This window comes from Camellia sinensis, chromosome 13, assembly GCF_055761805.1.
Source record: "Camellia sinensis isolate YWXY chromosome 13, ASM5576180v1, whole genome shotgun sequence".
NCBI classification, from domain to species: Eukaryota; Viridiplantae; Streptophyta; class Magnoliopsida; order Ericales; family Theaceae; genus Camellia; species Camellia sinensis.
Genome location: NC_138973.1, coordinates 6314470 through 6338677, shown reverse-complemented (window position 1 = coordinate 6338677; position 24208 = coordinate 6314470). Strand labels below are relative to the sequence as shown.

General features: G+C 29.0%; 1 protein-coding gene and 1 non-coding gene across 2 annotated transcripts; one reads left to right on the top strand and one right to left on the bottom strand.

Annotated features, from left to right (window-relative positions):
• Positions 1–12243: 12243 nt before the first annotated feature.
• Positions 12244–12309, bottom strand: LOC145806570 (small nucleolar RNA U49). The gene has a single exon (XR_014349897.1). It is a non-coding gene; the product is annotated as a small nucleolar RNA U49 (small nucleolar RNA).
• A 7944-nt stretch (positions 12310–20253) lies between these two features.
• LOC114319083 (aspartyl protease family protein At5g10770) lies at positions 20254–23013 on the top strand. Its single transcript, XM_082901340.1, has 2 exons — positions 20254–20511; positions 21561–23013. The coding sequence occupies exons 1-2, from the start codon at positions 20319–20321 to the stop codon at positions 22817–22819; spliced, it is 1452 nt and encodes a 483-aa protein (XP_082757466.1). The 5' UTR covers positions 20254–20318; the 3' UTR covers positions 22820–23013.
• Positions 23014–24208: the final 1195 nt, after the last annotated feature.

Sequence of the window (24208 nt, the reverse complement as noted above, 5' to 3'; positions counted from 1 at the left end):
TCATATAAAAAAAAGTGTGATTTTTATCTGTATTTGTAATAGTGATGGTGAAGGAGAAGGAGAAGGAGAACGAGAACGAGAACGAAAACGGAGAAGGACCCTACTTCCTCTCATCAACTAGAGCCAGGTAAATTTTCTTTTTTCATATAGCTTTAATCTGATCAAAATTCTACAACACATATATATACACCTGGTAATTGCTTTCTGGTTTCTTATGCCATTCGAGAATTTCATGTCATGAATTGTCGATCACATCATATGCCTTCTAATTACGTTAATAGTTTTCAAAATTGTGTTTTTCATAAAGTTTGAAATTTGGATTTTTCTTTTGGGGACTGATTCATTGTTTTTCATTATTGTTTGATTTTATTTAAAATTTCTTCTATTTTTAAGTAATAATATAATAAAAAAGTAATCAGTATGTTTGGTTTCAGTTTTCTGAATTCAGTTTTTTAAAAACTGAGTTATTTGTTTTTCATATTTTTTTTAGTGAATATTTTAAAATTTTAATCATTTTTTTTTTACTTTTTTAGATCCACCTTACTTAGATGTATTTAAAAAGTAAAATATTTGTAAAAAAATATTTTAAAAAATTATTAAATACACAAAAATACGAAAAATTATACTAAATTTTCATATTTTTTTTTATATTTTTGGTATTTAGTGAATTTTTTAAATATTTCTTTCATGAAAATTATATTGTTTAAGTATATTTGTGTGAGGTGTATCTAAAAAAAAATTTAAAAAAAAAGCTTCAAATATAAAAAAAATTCAGTAAAAACAAATAAAAATATGAAAAACAAGAAAGTATATTTTTTTGAAAAGTGTTTTCAAAAAACTAGAAGCAAACATGGTGAATAATATTGATAATAATGGTGAGTTTTGGTAAGTTTTGGTGAGATGGATTGGAATATTAAAATGAAGAAGAAGAAGAAAAGAAAATAATTAAAATTTGGACAAGAAGATGAAGAGATTTGAATTGGAAGAATACATATAATTTATTAGAGTGTACCAAGAGAAAAAAAAATATTTTAAATGTTTAATATTTGTTTAAATTAAAGTTTTAAAATTTGAATTAAACGTAGTGAGATAATTTTTGAGTTTAAATAAAATGACCCTGTAATGAGCATAGTATTCAGCTAGCCCAAAACAAAATGAGGCCCACATATTTAAAAGATCAGCCTAACCCAAAGTTAGGCCCACCTACTTATATTCTCAACAATAATAAGCCCCGTAGAGAGAGCGCGAGAGAGAGAGAGAGAGAGAGAGAATTTGACCTAAACTATCAAATCTAAAGCCCTCTACGTGTTTAGTTCATGAATTTGGATAAAAAAAAATTCTAAAAAATTATATAAAATGTAACTATATTTCACTTATCATTTCTATTTCTTTTTACCTTTTCAAATTTTTACTCAAATTTATAAACCAAACAGAGCATTAGGGTCCATTTGAACTAGCATAAAGCACGTGTTATGCACATACAAAGTAATAAAAAGTGATAAATAATATTAAAAATGTTAAAAATTAATTAAATACTGTGATATTAATTTAGATTGGTATTTAAATAATAGATTTGAGGAAATTTTATTATGTTTATATAGATATGCTGAACTAATTCAAATTTCTTTTTTTTTAAATACACTCAATCAGATAAACTCAATTTAAAAGGAAGAGTAAATTAAAATTCTATAAATATAAAGTAAAGATAAAAAAATTAATTTAAATTTGAAGATTAACTGTAAGAATATAGAAAGAGAAAAATTAGATAAATTCTCAAAAAAGAATAAATTCAACTGGAAATTAAAAGCAATGGTGGATTTTGTAAATATAAGACAAAGGTAAGAAAATAAAATTTAAATTTGAAGATAAACTATAATAATATAGAAAAATAAAATTAAATAAATCCGAGAAAAATGAGATAGAGAGAAATTCAGTAAACATCAAATAAAGATTGAAAAAAAAATGAAGTTGAAATTTAAAAATTCAAAAATAAAATAAAATAAACTTGAAAAAAATCTAATACAACACTAATAATAGAATAACAGAAGAGTGTAGTAGTTTAAAAATTAGATAAAAGAGTGAATTTTTAAAATTTGTAAAAAAAAAATATCTAAAATAAGAACTGAGTTATAGTAAGTTAAAAATTAGATGAGTTAAATGTCACTTATAATTTTTTAAAATTTAAATTTCGTGTAGTTAAAAAATAAGCATTTATGATATTTTATTATAGAAAATTTCTATTTTGTGTCTACTACTTATAATTTTTAACATTTTTTGTATTCTAAAGATACTTAATTAAAAAAAAATAAAAATCAAGGGATTAGCTTTTTATTTCTTAATTTTGTTTGGTGTTAATAACTTATAAATTTCAACAATTTTTGTATTCTGAAACTACTGAATAAAAAAAAATAGTATCACTTTTCTTTTTAAAATCTTAATTAGTTTTATTTTTACTTTGTGTTATATGATAATATAACCATTAATTTTATTTATTTTATTTTATTTTATTTTATTTTTTTTATGTGTGTGTCAATAACCTATAAATTTCAACAACTTTTGTATTATGAAACTACTAAATAATAGAAAATTTAATATCACTTTTCTTTTTAAAATCTTAATTAGTTTAATTTTTACTTTGTGTTATATGATAATATAATCATTCATTTTAAATAATAAGGTCTTAACCATAGAACGCGTATAAATTAAATGTTTCTCTAGCAATGACACGTGTTATGCATATGAATATGAAATTCAACTATCATAGAAAAAAAAATTCTTACCTATGATTTTTGTCTAAATACATAAGATATATTTATTTAAAATTAGGTTTTAAAATTTTGATTATAAATATGTAATGTGTTTATAATTTAAATGCAACATAATTGAATAATAATTTTGTTTATACAAAATTAATTAAATTTTTATTGAAGTATTCACATATTGAATTCAATCTATTTAAAAATTTCATGATATTAAATAACATAATTGAAATTTAAATATTAAATAATAATTAAGTAAAAAATATATTTCTTGTGTTTTAGTTATTCAAATAGGTTCAAAAGTGTGCAATTGGTTTTCGTTATATATATAATAATGACTATTATGAGTTGAAAACAAAGTAACTTATTTGTATATTTATTATTAAGTAATGTGAGGTCCATTCGCTTGAAATGTTCCTTTGTGCAGAGGACTTTTTACTGCAAAAGAGAAATTTATCATTTAAAAATCTACTTAATTTGTGTACTCAATACATATATGTAAATAAACAAATTTAAACCCATGAAGATCTCTAATAAAAATATAAAAATGTAACCAAAAATGTTATAGAGTTACATAATTAAGTTTAGTTATATTTGCATTTAAATCGAGCGTCCTCCTTATATATTAAAACAAAACGCAACACATAAATTAATACAATTAATTGTAGAAAAAATATAATAAAAACTAAATAGGATTGAAGAAAAATTTCCTTCAAACTTGTGAATGAATTCCAAATACTCTTCCCAATCGGTAAGTTTTTTTCTCAAATAAAGTGTCAACTCTAATTGCATCGAAAAATATCACTCTTTGTGTTGATTTTTTAACCCTTTTTTTGTTACTCCTACTTTCTTCATGTACGTTGTAATTGTAAATTTTTAAAAAAATCAATAGATTTTGGGGGTATTTGCATCTATTACATTATTATAATTTCAACAACTAATTTAGAGAGGAAAGAAAAAAAGAAAAAAAGAAAAAAAGAAAAAAACTAAAACTATAACAAAGAAAAATATCTGTAAAAGAAAAAAGTGAATAAAGAGACTCAAAAACATGTGTTTCTTTTCCTTTCAAGTAAGATGTTAAAAATCTTGCATAATTGGTCAAATCATGTGTTTAATTTTTGATTCCTTCTCTTCTCCAATTTTTTTGCCCAATTTCATACTATCATTGAAGTTGGATTTTGAGATTTATAAGTTTAATTTTTTGTGAAATATCTTTAGGTGTAAAATATAAATATGAGGAAACAATTTAAATTAGAGTCAAACTAATTTTTTATTTTTAAAATATTTTGAAAATCTCTTATCTATTTCGAATTTGAATTTTGAAATGGATTAGCATACTTTCCATTTAAAAGTCAGAAATTAAGATATATAAATGGATTAATTACTATTTTTTAAAATGATTCAATAAAATTTAGCCGATAGAAGATTTTTTTAATTATTTAAAAAATAAGAATTCTAGAAAAATAGTGTGAGGGTTTTGAATTTTACAATAACCTTCTCATTAAAAACCTTCTTTTCCTTATATATAAAAATGATGTGTATTAAAATGCCTAGAATTGACGTTAATTATTTATGAAGAATAACTTTAATTTAGATTTGATAATTTACTTATAAATTTCAAGATTAGCTTAAATATTTTTATCACGATGAATTTAAAATAGTTCTAAAAATTATGTTATAACGATAATAACCTTTCTAAAATAGATCTATTTTATTTGAACTCGTATTCTTTCGTAGTTTTTCTCTCAATTTATAATAGTTAATTCTCTAATATTTTTAGTCAAATACATCTATTCAAATGAATTGTTACAAAGTGCTTGTTTTTATATTAAGGAATGTTATAAATTATAATCAAACTTTTCACTTTTACGTAATTTTTGATAATCTTAATATTTTTTATTTATTTATAAATATAACGAATGAATCTTACACATATTAACTTTCATGAGATTTAGAGATATAACAAGCCGTCTTCTAATTTTGACATGATTATAGCAATATCTCTTTTTTTGATAAAATTAAAAGAATCAACATTAATGTATATAATAGATAACAAGTGTTAATTTTTTATTTTTTATTTTAATCTTTCACAAATAGATCCCACAGTGTATGACGTGGCAGTGCTACATCAGCAATATTTATTTATTTATTATAATTTGGTGACCATGTATGCCTCTTCTGCTAAGAGGTTAAAAATATTTTATTTTTTTGACTTTTAACTTTTTTTTTTTTAGAACATATTAATTGTTTATATATATATATATATATATTTAAAAATTAAAAAATTAATTTTCAACATACTTTTCAAAACAATCTGTAATTTCAAAGTCAAGTCAAGCAAATTGACGTAAATTGATTGGAAATTAGTGTGACTTGTCTTTGCCAACGAGGTACCAGCTAATATTTTTGTCTTTGCCAAAACTGATTAGTGTGACTTGTCCCTCTGGATTTTGAATCTTTTCTATGAATGCCAGTGTTCTTTTCCTTGGGCGCTGACTAACTGATTTCAAAGACTTACTACTACCAATAGGTTTTTATTTATTGATTTTTATCTATTTTATTATACCCATATGTTAACACAAATTTCACAAAATAAATAAAGATTAAGCGAACTTGTGTAGTTCAAATATCTTGATAAATTCAAAAATTTATTTGGTTTGGAACTATTAGAGAATAAAGAAATTTGCAATGGAACTATTAGAGAATAAAGAAATTTGCAAAGAGGAGAATTTAAAAGGAAATTTTATTACTGAAGTACTGAAATACATTAGAATTATAAGTTATATATATATATAATACATGAACTAAAGTAAACTACACTAAGGGTTGTTTTGGAAAGATGGTAAAAAGTGATTTTTTTGACTTTTAATCAAGTTTTTGGCTTTTTTAGACAAATGATTTGAGAAGTTGGTAAAAAGTGACTTTTGACTTTTTTGATTAATGTTTGTTTATGATGTCAAATCATAATAAAATGACCAAACTACCTCTATTTATTTAAAATATTTACAACTTCACCTATGTAACACATTTTGACCCATGAGGGGTAAAATTATAATTTCACCGTTGGCTAAAAACTAACTTCTCAAATGAAAAAAAAGATAAAAAAGCCAACTTTTAACTTTTACTCCTAACCAAAAAAAAGTAACTACAAACCATGTTTTTGCTAAACAACAATGATTCATCCTCCTTTTTCTCCCACCCCCTTTGACCCCCTCTCTCTCTCATTGGTTACATTTTCTTTTTATTTTTCTTTTTTTTCCTACTCCTCCAATCACCACCCGCCACGTGACAAAAGGGGGTCACAAGCATTATTCTTTGCCAAAATAGGCCTAAGCCATCTGCAAATTGGGCAAAAGGTGTTCTGTTTATCCTTTTGCCTTTTGTAGCTCCTCTAGGCTAATGATTTGCCATAACCACTCGACCATGGTCTGAAGAGGCTATAATATACCCCCTAAAAAAATGTAGGGTAAACCATTAATACATCTTAATAATTAGATTTAGATTAAATTTGACAAGTCAAATATAATTCAAAAAGTTAAAAAATTATAGAAAAAATAAAAAAATATTACTATTAATAAATAAAAAATATTAAAAAAATATTTTATATATTTTTATAATATAAACGTCACAGCCATTAAGCAGACCACCATACACTTCTCTTGGGGCAAAAAAAAAAATTGCCTCATTCGGGGTAAATAACTTTTGGACAGTGATGGTCAGTCTGTAGGGGCCACCATGGGTCCCATTTTAATAATCTAAACCATTCAATATGTAGTACTCATCAATTAATATATGCTTATAAAAAATCACATTGATCGGATATCGTTAACTATATGATCAAATCAGTTTTGTATAAACAAATGGATGGTGTGATAGTTAACTGTTGAACAAAACTAATTCGATCATATAACTATCGATATCCGATCAATGTGATTTTTTACATACATATAATATTTAACGAGTTGAACATATTGAACGGTTCAGATTATTAAAATGGGACCCATTATGGCCCCATGGACCGACCATCACTGTCCAAAAGTCATTTGTCTCGAAGGAGGCAATTATTTCTGTGGAGACATGTTGCGCAGCCGCAGGAGAGCCGTACAATCAATTAATTTTCTTCCACTATACACTTTATTTATACAATTTTTTATTACATATTTTTCCGTAAAAAGTTAAACAAAAAGTTAACCAAAACATCCATATTTTTTTCCTCAACATTTTAGTTCAAAAAGACAAAAAGTGCACTTATTTAGGACATACCAAACAACCCTTTAAATCTAAATGAAAATAAGTTTTAATAAAGTTATCGTTAAAAATAATTGTTTGCGACGATTTTTTACATATGTTTGTAAAATTTGATAATTAGTAACTTTTTTGTCACAATTTTCATAAATTGTCACTAAAACTTACAATTACTGACTTTTTTTGTGACATTTTTCAAATTGTCGTTGAAAGTTGAAAATTAACGACGTTTTTTTGTGACAAATTTTTTAAATTGTCGTTAAAATTTACAATTAGTGACAATTTTCAAACTGTCGTTGACAATTAACTTTTAGTGACTTTTTTTTAATAATTTTTTATGAAAAAATGTCATTAATTCTCACAAGATCTATTAAATAATAATTCTACCTTTAAGACCTACATGTAAGTTGCCCCAAAATGTACAAATGGTATGTCTTTCATAATTTTTTCATAAATTTTTTATAAAAAAATGTAATATAAATCACAAAATATCACAACAAAAATCGCAAAGTATCATAACTTAATTATTCATACTTTTATCACAACATGACATAACACAACAAACTGTCATAATTTTTATTAGTACAAAAAATTATAATTTTGTTATGAGAGGTTCACATTATAGATTTCTTCTATTTAAAAATAAATAAAAATATTAGTATAATTACCATAGTCGTGAGAATATAGGTATCTCACTAAAATATATGTATGTGTCTAATTCTCCAGTCTCTTTAATTGGTACAAAGTTCTAATATATACTTTTTATTTTTATAGCGTTACTCATTAAATAAATAAACCAAAATATAAGTCATATTTGACACTAACAATTCAAAAACTCAACAACTAAGACATAAATTGGAAAATAAAAACCATCGCACTACACGGCTATTTGTAATTTGGGTGAAAAGATTAGGAACCCATTGCAATAGGTTAGGTTTTTCAAAATTGATCCTCCTAACAAGTGAGTTCTTTTTGGTAACCTTAAAACATTCAAGCCAAAACAAGTATTGAAGGATGAAAATTTCACTAGTTCTCTCTTTAGTTTGGTTTTTGGAATTTATCTCTAAATTTTAAAAGTTTATTTCATCCTAGAAAAGAAAAATGCATCTATGAGTTTCTTGATTATTTTGCCAAATCAATTTTTAAAATATTTCAAAAAATAAATTCTGAAATTCAACCAAACAAATTCCATTAATTTGGTAAAGTTGTTTGGGTTGATATATTAGCACTGCTAGTTGATTGGTTATATTAAGGAAAATTTATTCATAAATTCCATATTAAAAAACTATGATCCGTTTATTCCATAAAATTTCTTATAAACCAATTAGTCCTATTAGTAAGGTGGATTTAATATAATTTCTTAGGTGAAATTTTGCTTTTCTGACTTTGTTCTATATAGATTTAGAGTATTTTTTTTTATTTATTTATGAAGGAAGTTTGGGAACACAAAGCAATATTTTTTGAGATTTATTTGAGGGAATCACAAGATTGGTTAAAGTGGGTTCGCATTGGGCGTCGGAAGTGAATATACACTTTAAAGGGTGAAACATGACAATGTGGATTTTCTGGTGATGTGATTTTCTCGAGTAAATGGTGTTTCGATAATGCTACATTTAATGTCATAGTATTGTTTAGGTCGTTCCAAACGACACCAAATGCGTTTCCCATTGTATATGCGTGTAAAGAGTGGATTATGTTCATTCTTCACAAACATCCACATTGTATCTTTAATTAATAATAATATCCTTAATCTTCATATTATTTTAAGACACATATTGCACACCTTAAATTATATTTTGACCTTAACACATCAACGCAAAATAAAATTAAAAAAAATCAATTAACATCAAACTCATACGGTGCAAAATATGCTTACATATGTCCACATTTTCAAATAATGTACTCGAAACATGAAGGCCTCAATTTGTAAAAATAATAGATTTCTAACACATATGTCCCGAATGACAATAAAAAATACACATCTACATATAATTCACTTTTTTGTTTTCAAAAACAAAATATTTTACAAATCAGCATTGTAAAGTCATATCTTCACCCCAAGTCAAACTCATGTACCTACAATAATCACATCGAACACAAATCGATAGATTATCCCAACCCTCATTCAATATATGCACCTGAATACTTGCAAACAGAGTGAAAGCCACATTCACATTATACACAAAGGTGGGTATGAAGAATCACGTTAGGTTTCCCTCCAAAAAAATAAAATTGAAATTGTTGGATAAAATAGTACTAAACTATCTAGAAAATATAATTTAAAATTATGCAAACGATTTTTGGGCAAAACCAAAAAAAAACTGAAATAAATCGACATAATAACGTGATAAAACTTATAGCACATAAACAGATAAAACCTGATCGAGTCGAGTGTGTGACACTCTTTCCTTAAGACAGATTCGTCCTCCCGTCGGTGCTTAAGATTCAATGGACGTCTATCTCCCAGGATACAACGATCAATGTCTTACACTAGCAGCACTACTATTGTAAACCTAGCGAACTTCGCTGTGCATGTACTCTCTAATAGGAAAATTAGACTCAGGAAATGTGAAGAGTAATACAAAGTGAAGAAGAAAATGACAATTCACCATACAAAATGAAGTGAGGGACATGGAATATAAAGACTTCTAAGTGACTCTTCAGAAAGGTTGTGATCCTTCAAAAGGACACACCCTTTCATCTCAAGAGACACAACCATTTGAGTAAATTTAAATTCAAATTTTCCAACAATCCCTCACATGAATGAAATTTACGGAAAGGACATGCAACAACATGCAGACAAAGAGAGAGTACATTATGGAAATATCCTGCATCGGGATAGGTAGCTTTCGGTTTTGAACCTTCCCTAGTGAAGGCCTATCGGACTTACTAGCTAATCAGTGGACGTGATGCCTTGAACTGTTCAGCCGTTTGTGTAAGCCAAGACAATAGAATTCACACAGAATATCTTCAAACACAGCTTAGTTCTCACGGTTGTGCCCGTTTTGGCCTTGGGCAAGTCCTGGTGTTTCTTGAGTGCTTTAGAAAATTTAGCCTTATCAATTCTCATAGAAGCGGCCCCTTCACACTCATATAGGTGATCCTTATTTCGAGTCTCTTAAATACTCCTCTTGAAAGATACCCCTCTAGGATTTCTAAGATATAAGTAATCATTAAAAGCATAGCTTACCCTAAGTTCCCTGCATATAACACATATTGCAGATATCACTCTCATCATAGGAATGGATAGGAGTTAGACTCCTTTAGTGATTTCTGGCAAGCCACACATAACTTAGTTGTCCCTTTGAACTTAGTTCTTGGGATCTCCAGTCATCTAAGTAGGGTTACCATTATGATGATTTTGATGTAATAGGCTTTAATCACATTCCTCTCGATGAACTTTCCCTCCTTTGCTTTTTGGTCAAACTTTTTGTTTAACGGCTGCTATTTTTTTTCGTTTGACCTTTTTCGTCAGATATCATTGAGTAGTTAGTGAATCCATTATATTATCCTTAGACAATATTCACAACTAAAAGCAAATGTCATACGGTGTTAAGTCTTTGATTACATCGAGACTTATCATTACTCTATGTCACTCCCATTTAAATAATAAATATAGAGTTGTTCCTTAGGAGTTAATGAAACCATTATTGTTTCAACTCTAACTTTGTCCCATACAAAGAATTGAGATTCTTTGTAGACTTATTATTGGAACCGTTACTTTGGTAAAACCTTCCAAGCACCCCCACATTTTAAGCATTCCAAGGAAACTTAATTTCTCTTGCTCGTGTATAATTATACAAAATATTAATGCACCGCCACAATTCTGAGATAAATCAGAGTATATCATTAATTGGCATGCTTGAACTAAATCACAAGATGTAAATTGCTTTGTGAATATAATCACAATACTAATTAGACTTCATAACTTGATTTTGCAGTACAAAGAAGAAATGACTAATACCGTTGTGGCCACAACACTTTGTCAAGTAACATTTCTTTAGCCATAATTAATTTCTTTTTGTTTACTGCAACCCTTTAAATCCAATCTCAACATGGAATATAAATATCACTGTATAAATGTATTTACATCTTATTTGTCTTATCAAGTGTTGGTGACTACGTCGACAATTACCAAAGTATCTTTTACCCATAAAATATGTTAACTCATATAATATTTCATTACGGAGTTATCGGTCACCACACTAATTTCACAGTCATTATTCCAAAGAATAATTAGAATTTCTCTTATGTCAAAACACATAAGTTCACATTTTTTATCAATACTTTGATAAATAATTGACATCCATTTATAATACACCACATACCAAATTGATATTAATGGCATCATAATTTGATTGTCAACTCTACAACATATGTAGACACAGACAAGATTAACAAGTCAATCATACTGCATAATCATACTACATAATTTTCCCATTGATCTCTCTCCCCCACATTTGTGATAATGCATAAATTAGCACAAACAACATGATTCATTTCCAGACAAGTGACACAGTCACAAATAATAACTCATAAAATATATATATATATATATAGGACAAAAATGGAATGCTCTCTTTTAGTCAGAAATTAATTAAAATTTCACAAACTTGTAAACAAAATATTATTTAAATCCCAGACTTGTCACTGAAAATAAATCAGTCAAAAAATTAACACATATATCACACAATTTTCCATAATAATTTCATGACTACATGATGTCCATAAGTTGTCAAAATTAAATAATAATTCGACATCAAAGTACTATATATGTTTGATAAACCAATCATAATAGTTTAACTGCCTTATGATACAAAACAATTCAATCATATTTGCAAATGAGTAGCACTGAATAAGAATTCATATCACAAAGGAAAGAAAAAAAAAAAAAAAAAAAAAAAAAAAAAAAAAAAAAAAAACTAATTCTATTTTCCATACATTAACAAATAGATGGAAACAGAAAATACGGCCTGACTGAAACGATGCACAGAAAAAATAAAAAAAAAAATTGTATTTAGGTTGAAAATCATATTAGCAACAACCGTGTTCTCAAAAATCAGTATTTTGAAAAATTAATACTAGAATCAGAATTTAGTAGAACAGAATTTATGAAACTTCCACAAATATTGTATACTAAATCGTGTGGGTCTTTTCTTAAATCCAAAACAAGGATTTTAAAATAAATAAACATAACAGTGGGGCCAACCCATTAAACTACAATCTGGAGAAACCATTGTATACTGCTGCTGTTGGGAGTGTCATATGGCACTTCCTATCATATGGATCTTCTTCCTCATAGGGGAAGATTTCTGAAGGAAACCGAATCTCAAAACATAACCTTCAAACATTTTACAAATAAAATTGCAGCATCAATTCTCAACACTTCCAAACCCCAAAAGACCGCCCATCCTAAACAGACCCTTGGAAACATGGTATTTTTTTTTTTTTTTTAGATTAAGAAGTATGCAGTTACCATACATTTTGGGAATGGGGGTGTAAAGGTGTTGGGACCAAACCCAAAACTTCTTGAACCGACACCAAAGTGTTAGAGAAACAGTATTTTAAAATAACTTACAAGGAATTGTAGAAATATAACTATACCAGAATATTTGAAAAAATTATCACCAATCATGATTTTGAAAAAGAGGTATGGGTCCTTATTCTTTCCATGAATCAATAAGCAATTCAACGTGCACTTTGCAATTGTGTTCTCCACTTTTCCCTGATTAAAGCAGTGATGGGAACTGCAGGCACACCCTCAACGTTTTATTTTTTTAAAAAAAAAAAATTTGAAACCGTTTTTCAAAATTCATAGGTGCATGGAAGTAAATTTCAAACAATTATCTACACAAAAACACCATTTGTTTTCCAAATAAACAATGCACAAAACATAAGTGATTTGAACAAATCATTTTTTTTTTTTTAATATCATATATTCGAATGATGACTAACATCACATAAACAAATATTTATCATGGTAAGATCTATTCATGCTGCAAGTTTCCAGTTCTACAATAATAAATAATTATATTTTCCTAAAACCATAAACATGATAGAATCTGTCTTAAGATTGTTGGATAAAATAGTACTAAACTATCTAGAAAATATAATTTAAAATTATGCAAACGATAAATCGTTTGCATAATTTTAAATTATATTTTCTAGATAGTTTAGTACTATTTTATCCAACAATCTTAAGACAACAGTCTGTCACACAGTTTTATTTCCTTACACAATCTGGTTCTATCGGTTGTGCCCCTTTTAATTGTTGGATAAAATAGTACTAAACTATCTAGAAAATATAATTTAAAATTATGCAAACGATTTTTGGGCAAACCAAAAAAAAACTGAAATAAATCGACATAATAACGTGATAAAACTTATAGCACATAAACAGATAAAACCTGATCGAGTCGAGTGTGTGACACTCTTTCCTTAAGACAGATTCGTCCTCCCGTCGGTGCTTAAGATTCAATGGACGTCTATCTCCCAGGATACAACGATCAATGTCTTACACTAGCAGCACTACTATTGTAAGCCTAGCGAACTTCACAAGTTTGCACACTTTTTTCTCTTGCCCTGGAACCACGAACCCTTCTGGTTGTTCCATGTAAATTTCCTCATTCAGATCGCCATTCAAGAATGCAGTCTTAACATCCATTTGATGGATCTCAAGATTATTCAAAGCTGCAATAGCTATTAACATTCGAATAGACGTTATTCTTGTTATAGGTGAGTAAGTATCAAAATAATCTACTCCTTCAGTTTGCCTGTAACCTTTAACTACAAGTCTCGCCTTGTATTTATCAATTGAACCATCCGGCTTCATCTTTCTTTTAAAAATCCACTTGTAACCAAGAGGCTTACAGCCTGGTGGAAGATCCACCAATTCCCAAGTATGATTTTGCAGAATTGATTCAATTTCACTATTGATAGCTTCTTTCCAAGAAGGAGCTTCAGGAGTGGACATTGCTTCTTTGAAAGTTCGAGGCTCCTCTTCCAGTAAGTATGATAAGAAATCAGGACCGAAAGATTTTTCCGTCCTAGCTCTTTTACTACGTCTGGGTTCCTCCTCGATTTTATCCTCTGGGTTTTCCTCAACTTGCCTTTGATCATTGTCAAAAGCAGCATCATATGTCCTTTTAGGCTCTTGTGTCAATTTACAAGGAAACACATTTTCAAAGAATGATGCATTCCTAGACTCGATAATTGTATTGACATGAATCTCTATGTTCTCACTTTTATGTACCAAAAACCGATAGGCACTGCTGTTGTTTGCATATCCTATGAAAATACAATCAACAGTCTTAGGTCCAATTTTAACCTTTTTCGGTTCTGGTATTGCTACCTTAGCCAAACACCCCCACACTTTCAAGTATTTGTAGGAAGGCTTTCGACCTTTCCACAGTTCATAGGGTGTTTTATTAGACTTCTTATGAGGAATTTTATTGAGAATATAATTAGCGGAAAGAATAGCTTCCCCCCACAAGTTCTGAGGTAACCCTGAACTAATATTAATGGCATCATAATTTGATTGTCAACTCTACAACATATGTAGACACAGACAAGATTAACAAGTCAATCATACTGCATAATCATACTACATAATTTTCCCATTGATCTCTCTCCCCCACATTTGTGATAATGCATAAATTAGCACAAACAACATGATTCATTTCAAAGACAAGTGAAATTCAAAACTTCACAGGCAAATGCTATGTGTGTAACAAGCAAGGACATCGTGCCAAAGATTGTTACAAGCGTCGGACTCAACGAACCATGAAAAAGAAACCTGCTCAAGCCAACATAACAGAGGAGGAAAATCTTTGTGCAATGATTTCAGGATTACATGTGTCTGGTATGGTGTCTGAAGTAAATTTGGTAAGCAACCCCAAAACATGGTGGGTGGACACAGGTGCTACACGTCACATTTGCTCTGAGAAAAAGATGTTCTCCACATATCAAATGGTAGATAACGAGGAACAACTTTATATGGGCAATTCTTCTACCTCTAAGGTTGAAGGCAAGGGACAAGTAGTACTCAAGATGACATCAGGCAAAGAGCTTACTTTGAAAGAAGTGCTGCATGTACCAGAAATTCGAAAGAACCTGGTATCAGGATCATTGCTGCGCAAGAACGGGTTTCGCCTTGTGTTTGAATCTGACAAATTTGTACTCACTAAAAATGGGATGTATGTGGGGAAAGGATACTTGAGCGATGGGCTCTTTAAACTAAATGTAATGATTGTGGTTCCTATTTCTAATAAGAATAACACATCTTCTGCTTACTTTGTGGAGTCTTTATATAGTTGGCATGGTAGATTAGGACATGTTAATTATGGTACCTTGCGTAGATTAATTAACTTAGAATATCTACCTAAAGTTCATATTGTTGCAAATCATAAGTGTGAAGTATGTGTTGAATCAAAATTGACTAAGGCATCTTTTAAGTCAATTAAAAGAAATACTGCACCTCTGGATCTAATCCATAGTGATATATGTGATTTGAAATTTGTTCAAACACGAGGAGGGAAAAAATATTTCATCACCTTTATTGATGATAGCACTCGGTACTGCTATGTATACTTGTTGCGAAGCAAAGATGAAGCCTTAGAAAAATTCATAGAATTTAAGGCTGAGGTAGAGAATCAACTTGGCAAGAAAATAAAAGCTATAAGGAGTGACAGAGGTGGTGAATATGAAGCACCATTTGGTGACTTATGTTCACAATTAGGGATAATACATCAAACCACTGCACCTTATACACCTCAGCAAAATGGAGTTGCTGAGCGGAAAAATCTTTACGGTCTAAAACAAGCACCTAAACAATGGCATGAAAAATTTGACAATGTAATGATGTCAAATGGCTTTAAAATTAATGAATGTGATAAATGTGTTTATGTGAGAAACACAGAAAAGGGATATGTCATTGTTTGCCTATATGTAGATGATATGATTGTTGGATAAAATAGTACTAAACTATTTTCTAGATAGTTTAGTACTATTTTATCCAACAATTAAAAGGGGCACAACCGATAGAACCAGATTGTGTAAGGAAATAAAACTGTGTGACAGACTGTTGTCTTAAGATTGTTGGATAAAATAGTACTAAACTATCTAGAAAATATAATTTAAAATTATGCAAACGATTTTTGGGCAAAACCAAAAAAAAACTGAAATAAATCGACATAATAACGTGATAAAACTTATAGCACATAAACAGATAAAACCTGATCGAGTCGAGTGTGTGACACTCTTTCCTTAAGACAGATTCGTCCTCCCGTCGGTGCTTAAGATTCAATGGACGTCTATCTCCCAGGATACAACGATCAATGTCTTACACTAGCAGCACTACTATTGTAAACCTAGCGAACTTCGCTGTGCATGTACTCTCTAATAGGAAAATTAGACTCAGGAAATATGAAGAGTAATATAAAGTGAAGAAGAAAATGACAATTCACCATACAAAATGAAGTGAGGGACATGGAATATAAAGACTTCTAAGTGACTCTTCAGAAAGGTTGTGATCCTTCAAAAGGACACACCCTTTCATCTCAAGAGACACAACCATTTGAGTAAATTTAAATTCAAATTTTCCAACAGAAATTGGTGTTCAAATTGCTGACTTCTAATTGAACCCAACATTATCAAAAATCCCAGCACAATGGTGGTATGTAATTATAAAAAAAACACATAAACAATACTTATTTTTTTGACCCATCGTGTGTGCCTACGTTTCGGTTGGTGTATCGAATTCCACAGATGCCAAGCAGCTACTATCTCAGCCTTCGTTTGGGAAGTGGGTTGACTTTTTGACTTTTTTGATTATTTTAGTCTGGGCTAAAAAGTTTGGTTTGGAAAGGGCTTTTTAGCTTTTTGATTTTTTTAACTTTTTTTGTGAGAAAAGAGTGTAATAATTATGGGTTAGATGTGATGTTTTGTTTGTTGTGACTAAAATAGCCTATTTTATCTTTTGTGGCTATTTTAACCCCAACCCAACTTGCCAAACACCACCTCAATTGGAGATGAATGTGGTTATGGCACTGTTTAGGAAGCAAAGATTAGGGTGAAAATCAAAAATGCTTTAGACCACTAATTAGTGGTGGCTCCACATGTGTTTTGTGCCTTGTTTTTTTTTTTTTTTTTTTCAATTGCTACCTCATTAATGATGATATTAATAATGATAAATTAGTGATCTATAACATTGCTGGGTGAAAATAGCCAATAAGCACATACAAACAAAAATCTATCACGTGGCTTTGCAGGACTGGAAGGAAAGATTGTCAAATGATTCAATAGTTGTTGCTTGTATTTCTATGGAATACTATTGTCGCGTCACCCCGTACTATTGTCACGTCACCCCGTACTATGCTTGGAAGTATCATTGTTACAGGGGCGTTTTAGTTATTTACCACCTGAACATCATTTCAAATATATATTTTTAATATAAAATTAAAAAAAAAAATAACTCATATTCTTGAACACAAAAACTAAAATAACTTTTTAAAATAGTCAAATAATCAAAAAGTTAAGAAAGTAACCTATTGCCAAACGGAGCTCATGTATGCTTGACCAAATGTGGTATTCAAAATAAGGAACCACAACAATGGAATATTAGGTTTTAAAATTGGACAAATTATATTAACGGTCTCTATAGTTTGAGATTTGTATTATTTTGATTTTTGACTTTTTAATTGTGACATATTTGATCTTGAATTTTGAATCTTGTTCTAAATAAGGACAATTGAAGATACCATTAGTTAATTTCAAGAGCAAAATCATCAATTTGATAAAATATAAACTAATTTGACAAAAATAAATATCAAAAAAATATTTTTGAATTTTTAAAAATTATTTCTATCCACTAAAGATAAAATTATATAAAATTGATATGATCAATTAGTTAATTTTCATTATGTGTTTGAATGATGATCATGTAATGAGTTGTTGTTTTTATTTCTATTAAATTAGTTTCTATTTTTCCAAAAATCAAATATGGCGATAACTGTGATATCATTATTAAATCAATCTATTAAATCAAAAATTTAAAACTAAAAACGTTTCATATATTAAATATATCGATTACACATTAAAATCCTAATAATCACCCATTACATAATCATCATCCAAACACATAAACCAAACCAAACAAAGCCTTAAGTCCCATCAAATGGGGTAAAAAAATTAATTTGGTAAAATAAATAAATAAATGTCTAAAAGATTTATTAATTTTACATAATTTTATCTTTGATGGAAAGAAATAATTTTTAAAAATTCAAAAATATTTTTTTGACTTTTATTTTTGTCAAATTAGTTTATATTTTATGAAATTGAAGATTTTGTCCTTGAAAATAGTATCTTCAATTGTTCTTATTTGGAATAAAATTTAAAATTCAAAGTTAAATGTGTCACAATTAAAAAATTAAGAATCAAAGTGACACAAATTTCAAACTATAGAAACTGTTAGTATAATTCACCTTTTAAAATTTGCATGTAATGCCACTGATTACACCGTTGAAGTCGCTTACCATATTGGGAGAAATTGGGTTGGGGTTTTGGTATTCAAAATGGAGAAAGTTGACATGCTAATTTTCTTGTTTTGGAATTACTTGATTTATGGGATTCTCTAAATATTCAAAAAAATTAGAATAAAATCCTTTAGCAAACTTTGAACAGATGTGTAATTTTAGTAAATGAATATTTTAGTCATTTATGGATATTTAACTAGCGTTCTGAATGTAAAATGTAAGATTATTTTGTCATTTCCACATAAATAAGACCGTAGGGTTTATTAGATTAGTACCAATAAATGGGACTATTGGGTTTATCTTAATTGAGTTTAATTGACTAATATGGACACTACATATTAGGTTGGAAATTTTTTAAATGCTATTAATTCTTGTGTTGAATCAGTTCATATGGAATTTTATTATAACTTTAATTAGGCTCCCCGTTAGTGAACAATGGAATTGATCTCTTAGGGATTAGTCGAAATACACACAAATTAATCCGAACACCCTAAATTATTAATATATATATATATATATATATCAATCCCTTTCTAGAAAACATCGAAAGAAAATTCTTCGTCGCTTTAAGTGGACCACCCCAAAAAAAAATCAAAATTTAGTTTAATTTTTATGCTCATCACCAAGTAATAGACAGCCTATCTATCATTTTCCTCACAGCAATCGCGCAAACAAACGCGTAAGTGGGAACTTGTACAATGTGTCTGATGCGCAAGTGGAAGCAAAGAGAAATATACAGTTGTTTGGTTTGAATTTTTAAGATTTAATTTTTAAAAAATTAATTTTTTTTTGTATTTTTATTTATTTTTTTAATATTTTAAATATATTTTTAAATTTTTTAAATACATTTAAAATAAACACACTTAAAAGTATAATATTTGTGAAAAAATATTTAGAAATCTCACTAAATATCAAAAATGTAAAAACAAAAAACATTCCCTAAAAAACATTCAATATATTTTTCATATTCTTGTGTATTTATTAATTTTTTAAAATATTTTTTTACAAATATTTTACTTTTTAGATACATCTAAGTAAGGTGCATCTAAAAAAATATAAAAAATAGTTTAAAATTTTAAAAATATTCCCTAAAAAAATACGAAAAATAAAAGACTTAGAAAATTGAAATCAAATGCACTGATAAAAACTACCACTTTTCTCAATTTTCTTACAAGAGAAAAATAGAGAGGTAAATAATAAAAGAGGAAATATGGGATAAATTTTTACTAGATATCTAGGGAAAAATACAAAAAACAAAAAAGTGTTCTAAATTTAAGTTTATCCTCAGTGTGACTCATGCCAGACCAAATTTAAATTTACGCAACACATTCAATTTATTGACACTTTTTTTACTATTTTTTTTCTTCCACAGGTAAATAAGATTTCAATTTTTCTCCTTCTCTTATTATTAATTTTATACAATTTCTAGTAATTTAACATTTAATTTTAACCAAAGAGAATATATATATATATATATATATTTTAAAAATGTTTCCTTTTCTTTTCCTCTAGGAAATGTGAAGGATGACCATAGAAAATGTAAAGGGTCTCGTTTGGAAATAAATTATTTTAATATTTTTTTTACAGAAAAATAGAAAAAATAACATGATAATTTATAATTATTTTTTAACTAAAATATGTTATCCCCAAAATGACACCATTGTCTTAGGGGGTAACATGGAATGTTGAGCATCCATTATAAATTCAGTAGCTTATTGCAACACTCGTAACGCAAGAAGTGCTTTGAAAAAAAGCATAATTGAGAAAGAAGGGCCTTTTGTAAATGATGGCCAGTCCAATAGCTTTCTACTTTTCCATTAGCTTCCTCTCCTATGTTTCTCTTTTCCTTCTTCTCTGCTCCTCAAAGAATGGCTATGCTTTGGGTGGTGGAGAGAGAAAGACTTTGCAAAGGTACTTTCATACAGTTCAAGTCAACTCTCTTTTACCAGTTTCTGTTTGCAGCCCTTCTACCAAAGGTATATCAATAACTCTCTTTCTCTCTCTCTATGAGTTTTTTTATTTTATTTTATTTTTTTTTTATTATTTTTTTTTTTACTAAACTCAAGTTTTTTTCAAATTAATTTTCCAAACCCATGTAGATTTTAAAATATTTCCCAAACTCATGTAATTTGGGAAATTAGTTTGAAAAGAGCGTGGATTTAGTAAAAAATTTATCAATATTAAAAATGTCTCTAGAACGGGTATTTAGCGGTGTTGCAATAATAATTCACACAATTTAATATATGGCACTTGTAATATTATCTCTCAAAAATCAAATTAAAAGTATTGAATCGCACTATTTTAATCAATAAAAATTATAAACTTTCCTTTGTTAGTGCCTTTGAAGCACAAAAAATTTGCTATGAAACATCAAATGGTCCACAAGTATGAGACCACAATTAAATTATATCTCTATCTACTTAAAATATATATATATAATTCATTATCAATTGCTTTTGTGTATAAAAAAAAGTTGTTAATGCAATAATTCTTTTGTTCCAAAAAGGGTGATGTTAGAAAATTTTAAAATATTATTTTAAATTTATCGATGTAATAAATTTAGCATTAATATCTACGGATCTCAAGCATTTTTATAAAACTTTACATAATTTTTTTAAATTTTTTGTCCATAAATCTCTCATCGACAGTATTTCCTACTAATCAAACTCGAACAATTCCATTATCTTTGTATGATTTATTTTCATAATTAATCAATTACATTAACTCAATAAAGTTTCATAAATTTAAGTTTCATTCTTTTTTAATTATAACGCTCATAATTTAAATTATATCATTTGTAATAATTAAATTCATAATACTTATTATTTATATTAAACAAATGGTACACTTATCAATCAGTCCTATTAATTAGAATTATTTATTTACAAGTCTTGACTGATAAATTTATCAATGATAAATTTATTCATAAAAATAAAATAAACTGATAAATTTATTAATAAAACTTAATAATTAATAAATCTTAAAAGTATGACTTACCCTAAACAAATTTGATTATACTTAATAGATAAGAGGAATGGAGCGTCACTGAAAGTAGTTCACAAGTACGGTCCATGCTTTCATCTAAATGAACATAATACAGAGAGTGCTCCAACAGTGACTGAGATCCTCCGTCGTGACCAGTCTCGAGTCAACTCAATCCAGTCTCGTCTCAGACGAAACAGTCTAAAAGAGTCCAAGGCCACGACCATTCCGGCGAACTCCGGCAATTCAATCGGCACCGGAAACTACATCGTGAGAATCGGACTCGGAACCCCGAAAAAAGACCTCACCCTCATCTTCGACACCGGCAGCGATTTCACCTGGACTCAATGCCAGCCATGTTTCGGGTCCTGCTATCAACAACAAGATCCAATCTACGATCCTTCTCTCTCATCCACATACACCAACATCACTTGTAGCTCCCAGCAGTGCTCTCAACTCTCCTCCGCCACCAGCTTCGATCCTCGTTGTTTCACCAACACCTGTTTCTACGGCATCGAGTACGGCGATTCGTCAGTCTCTCAAGGCTTCTTTGGATCCGAAACTATCACATTGACACCCTCCGATGTTTTCCCCAATTTCCTCTTCGGTTGCGGCCAAAATAACACTGGTCTCTTCGGCGGCGCCGCCGGATTGATCGGACTCGGCCGAGATCCATTGTCTCTTGTCTCACAAACATCTTCCAAATACGGAAATTACTTCTCCTACTGTCTTCCTTCAACAACGAGCTCCTCCGGATACCTAACCTTCGGAAACGGAGGAGGAAGCTCCAATGGATCATCTCTGCAATTCACTCCACTGTTATCGAACTCGCAAGCTTCGTCGTACTTCTTCGATATAATCGGAATCAAAGTCAGTGGCCAGACATTATCGATCTCAAAATCGGTGTTCGAGACCGCCGGTTCGATAATCGATTCCGGCACCGTCATAACTCGCCTCCCTCCGGCGGCGTACGATGCATTGAAAACGGCTTTCCGGGATCAGATGAAGCAATATCCAATGGCTCAAGCTCTGGGATTATTCGATACTTGTTACGATCTGAGCAAGTACAACTCTGTGGAGATTCCGCAGATCAGCTTCTTGTTCGGCGGCAACATCGAGGTTCCTCTAATCGCGAACGGGATAATTTACGCCGTAAGTGCGTCACAGGTCTGCTTGGCGTTCGCCGGAAACAGCGCCGCCTCCGACGTGGGCATTTTTGGGAATGTACAGCAGCAGACTTTGGATGTGGTATATGATGTTGCAGGAGGGAAGCTAGGGTTTGGCTCTGGAGGGTGTTCATAATAAGCTTGACTTGCATGAGAAAGAAAGAGAGCCACAAAATAAATCATGCGCTGTATTATAAGTGCGATTTTTAAAACATATCACGCCGTGTAATTGGTATGTAAGTCTAAAAGTTAGACCCGAATTTAGTGATGTGTCAACAAATTATTAGTTGATAATTAAATATTTTTTAATTAATAATCAATTATTTTCTTGACATGCCATTGAATTTAAAAAGTAGACTTATATATATATTTATTTATTTATTTATTTAATGGATTATATATCTGAACCTATAATTTTTTGCTAAATTAAGGGGTTCATTTTCTAAAAATTCTTTCTCACCAGATTTCTTATACAACCCCTTAAATTTAGGATTGCGAATGTCTCAAATGGAGTGATTTCGACAAAACTTGCTTCGTTGGTTGTCTATCCAAACGTTCGGCCGGTCGACCACGCCCTTGGCTTCCGCTACTATTTCTTATTTGCTTTCTTCCGTGTCTATTTAATTATTTTATTATTAAAAAAATATTAAAATTTAAAAACAATTAAAAAGATTATTTTAATAAAATAGAGAGAGAATGAGGAGTTTACTGGGAGAAGTAGATGAACAATTCTATCATCTATCGTCAAATTATTATAAAATTGGAAAACCTTAAGGTACTACTTGGATTGAGTATTTGATTGGAAACTTGTAAGTGAAAAATAAAAAGGTGGAAAAATAAATGAAATTGAAAGTAATTTTATAAGTTTTCCCATTATTTTTTCTTTTTCTTTTTTTTTTCCCTCTTCAAATCTCCTCTCCCAATTCTACTAATTTCTCTTCAAACTCTTTACCTGAACACATATGTTGTGTCCCACAAGTTGGATAGATATGACTACTAACTACGAAAAAAATCTATTAATATAGGAATTAATTGTAAAATCTGACATAATCCATTTAAATGAGTTGAGTCTTATCTTTTTTTTGAATTTCACACATGAGAGGCTCGGATTCAATTTTATGAACAATTTTTGTATTCTCACAAAAATTCCATTAGGACCCTAACTTAATTGTGAGCCAAAAACCATCACATCATATGAACAAAACCAAATGAAAAAAAAAAAAAATGGTTCACATCAAACCGCTATTCCCGTGGATTTATCATTGCAAAAATTTGGATGTATTGATAACTTTGAAAAATAATTATATATTTATGAAAAAATTTAAAATTTATAAATTTTATCACTGACCTGTAATTTTTTGAGGACATTACCCCTAAGTGGTAATTTAAAAAAATTATTATATATGTATGAAAAAATTTATAATTTTAATTATTAATCTTAATAAATTTTATCACTAATTTATAATTAATTTTCAAGTTTTATCCTAATTTGAGATTACCCCTAACTGCTGTATATTTGAGGCTG